General features: G+C 38.4%; 1 protein-coding gene across 1 annotated transcript; it reads left to right on the top strand.

The window, feature by feature from the left end:
- The first annotated feature begins 785 nt into the window (after positions 1-785).
- Positions 786-2,303, top strand: LOC130719373 (uncharacterized). Its single transcript, XM_057569996.1, has one exon. The coding sequence runs from the start codon at positions 836-838 to the stop codon at positions 1,907-1,909; it is 1,074 nt and encodes a 357-aa protein (XP_057425979.1). The 5' UTR covers positions 786-835; the 3' UTR covers positions 1,910-2,303.
- The last annotated feature ends 951 nt before the right edge of the window (positions 2,304-3,254 follow it).

Here is a 3,254-nt window from a genome sequence, read left to right as displayed (position 1 = left end):
AATAATAAATTCCTAATTAATCTGCTCCTGCATCAATAATTGATATGGATGAGGACTCTAAAATACCATTGATTCTGGGAAGACCGTTCCTAGCCACTTCAAACGCAAAAATAAATGTGGGGAAAGGAACAATATCTTTAAGGGTAGCTGGTGAGAAGATCACTTTCAATATATTTGACCTGAAGCTAAAACCAGTAGAGAAGAATGATGTATTCTTGGTGAAGATGATAGAAGAGTGGAGTGATGAAAAGTTAAAGCAGTTCTTCCTTAAAGAAAAAGCTGGAGCATCAAATAAGAAGAAAAATGAAGACGCGCAGAGCGACAAAACTAAGCAAGTCTACTCAATCAGCATGGTTGTCAACTCTGAGCAGAAGGAGGAGATCGACTCCGAGCAGAAGGAGGAGATCAACTCAAAGCAAAAGGAGGAGAAGGTATGATGCAGGAGCAGATTAATTAGGAATTTATTATTTTTAGTATTTTTAAATATATTTAGGATCTATTCTGAATCTATTCTGTTTTTAATTAAGTTTAGGATCAATTTGTTAGGATTTGTTATTTTTAATTACTTTCTAATTGAGTTTAGGATCTTTTAGTTAGGATTTTCTTTATTTTTAGTTTCATTAGGGTTTTCCTATTTCTCTATTTAAGCACTTGTAAGACAATAGCCTATTCAGTTTTTTATTGATAATAAAATTCAAGAGTTTTCTCTTCTTTTCTGGTGGATTCCAGAAATCTTCTTTTTAGGATTTGCGCTTGCAATCCTGGTACGACTTCCGCTGTATCAAGTGGCATCAGAGCAGGCTTTCTCCTGTCTCTTTTCTTTGCTTGATCAACCATGGAAGATCAACCAATGACCAAAGCAGACCTGAAGGATGTTACCGCGGCTCTTACCGCGGCCCTAACTGCTATTACGCAACATATGACACAACAGATGATACAACATATGGCGACGTTCACGGCGGCTTTAACGACGCAGATCAACAATACCAACAACGGTAACCGGGGACGAGACAGGAGAGGGAAACCACATAGGTTTCCGCGCGACAACAACAACAATCGTTCCGCTATATCTTTACCTTCCCAATCTTTGCATTCACCATCCGTATCTCATCCTTATTACAAAGTTCAGTACTCAACCTCTAAAACCACCGAAACTCCACACCCCCAACCTGCTACTCCAAACCTTATCAATCCTTACCCCAACATATCACCGACTGCAGATCCAATTTCCTTACCACAACCCCTACCAAAACCTACTTTAAATTCATGTCCCTCTACAAGACCTATGTACGCAACTTCTTCGGAATCTGATTCTCAAATTTCATTTGCGCCATCCTCTGTTGTTGGCCTGGAAGATGAGGCAAAAACGTTGATGGATGATTTGTGCAGCGAGAGCGCACCAACACCAACACACTGTTCTCTTTTATCTAGATCTGATGACATCTTAGAGGTTGTACCCCATGTTATATCTGAGCCAGACACCTCTGTCAATTTGGGCATCGAGGCAGTGTTCACACCTTACAATCTAACACTTATGGTTGTGCCTCAGGTTCGATATGTCCTTGTTCCCAAGTTTGCACCCCATTTGTTTGGTAATATGCCTGAGAAAAAGGAACTGCAATCCAACTTGTCTAACTCGCAATTCAGACAATTTATTCCATGCCACTGGAAGTTGTTTCAATCACGGCTAGTTCATCCAGAAATCACACTCCTTCAATTTCATGGTGTTTGGCGAAAACAATTTGATCCTGGCATCAACAAGATGGATGCTAGTGTTTCAAAACAGGAGTCTCCACACTCTTTTCCATGTGCTTTTATTAGATATTCAACACTCACTCTCCTTGGTTTAATTTGGAAGCCTTTTGATCCTGGTATTTTGAGGCAACTGAAGTCCTTTATCGTGATGTGAACTCGAGGTCGAGTTCTTTACAAGAAGAGGAGACTGATGTAGGAGCTTTTTAAGATAATTTTAGTATTTTAGTAATTTTACTTATTTGTAATTGGGATCTTTTAGGATCTTAATTATTTTTTTGTTAGGAACTTATTTATTTTCAATTAGGATCTTTTATTTTCAATTAGGATCTTTTAGGATATTATTTATTTTTTTATTAGGATATTTTCTTTTCCTATTTAAGCACTTGTAAGGCATAGCCTATGGGAGTTTTGATTGATAATAAAATTTAAGAGTTTTCTCTTCTTCTCTGGTGGATTCCAGTGTATTTTCTAGGGTTTTAGCGCTTGCTAATTTCCTTTCTGGTGGATTCCAGAAACCTTTTCCTTAGGATTTGCGCTTGCAATCCTAGTACGACTTCTGCTGTATCAATTATCACGAAGTCCACCGGGAATTCGAACTCTCCTACTCTTACTAGCACATCTTCAACAACTCCCCATGGAGCCACTATGGAGCGATCCGCTAATTGAAGCATCATCATTGTCGGCTTCAGTTCTCCAACATTAAGTCGCTCAAACATTGATAGGGGCATTAAGTTGACGCTTGACCCTAAATCACATAAGGCTCTCACTTGCTTTGAAGCCCCAAAATTAACAGGTAGGGTGAAACTACCTGGATCATTTCTTTTGGGTGGAAGCTTCCTTTGTAGAATAGCGCTACACTCCTCAGTAAGCTCAACGATCTCATTCTCTTCACTCAACCTCCTTTTCTTTGAGAGTATCTCCTTCATGAATTTAGCATATTGAGGCATCTTTTCAAGAACTTCAGAGAATGGGAGCTCTACAAGCAACTTTTTGAACATAGATATAAACTTGGAGAATTGTTTCTCCAACCTCCTCTTTGCTATGTTAGTGGGGAAAATGGGAAAAGGGACTTTTGTAAACTTATTTTATAATTCTACTTTTCCCTTTTCCTCTTCTTTTTCTTTATGTTCTTTCTTATTTTCTCCTAAAGGTTCAATATCTCCTACAAACTCATCATTGACATTATTGTTTTCTACAATTTTCTGTTTAGGCTCACTCAAGGTAGCACCACTCCTAAGAATTATGGCAGAGCAATTTTCTTTAGAATTAATGACAGTATCTAGAGGAAACATACCTGGGGGTCTTTCTGACATTTGCTTGGCCATCTGTCCCACTTGAGTCTCCAAATTTTTTATAGCAGCTTCATGATTTTTGAAACTGGTATCTGCTCTGTTGATGAAATTCTCCATAAGCTCTTCTAAGCTTTTCTTCCCACTGCCACTATCGTGATCCTGAGTTTGTTGAGGTCTTGAATACTAAGACTGAAATCGTTGATTTGA

The sequence above is a fragment of the Lotus japonicus genome, chromosome 5, assembly GCF_012489685.1.
Source record: "Lotus japonicus ecotype B-129 chromosome 5, LjGifu_v1.2".
NCBI lineage: Eukaryota > Viridiplantae > Streptophyta > Magnoliopsida > Fabales > Fabaceae > Lotus > Lotus japonicus.
This window is presented reverse-complemented; position numbering and strand designations above follow the sequence as displayed.

Excerpts from the sequence above, each read along its gene's own strand:
- LOC130719373 (XM_057569996.1), top strand. The coding sequence starts at position 836 with ATGGAAGATCAACCAATGACCAAAGCAGACCTGAAGGATGTTACCGCG.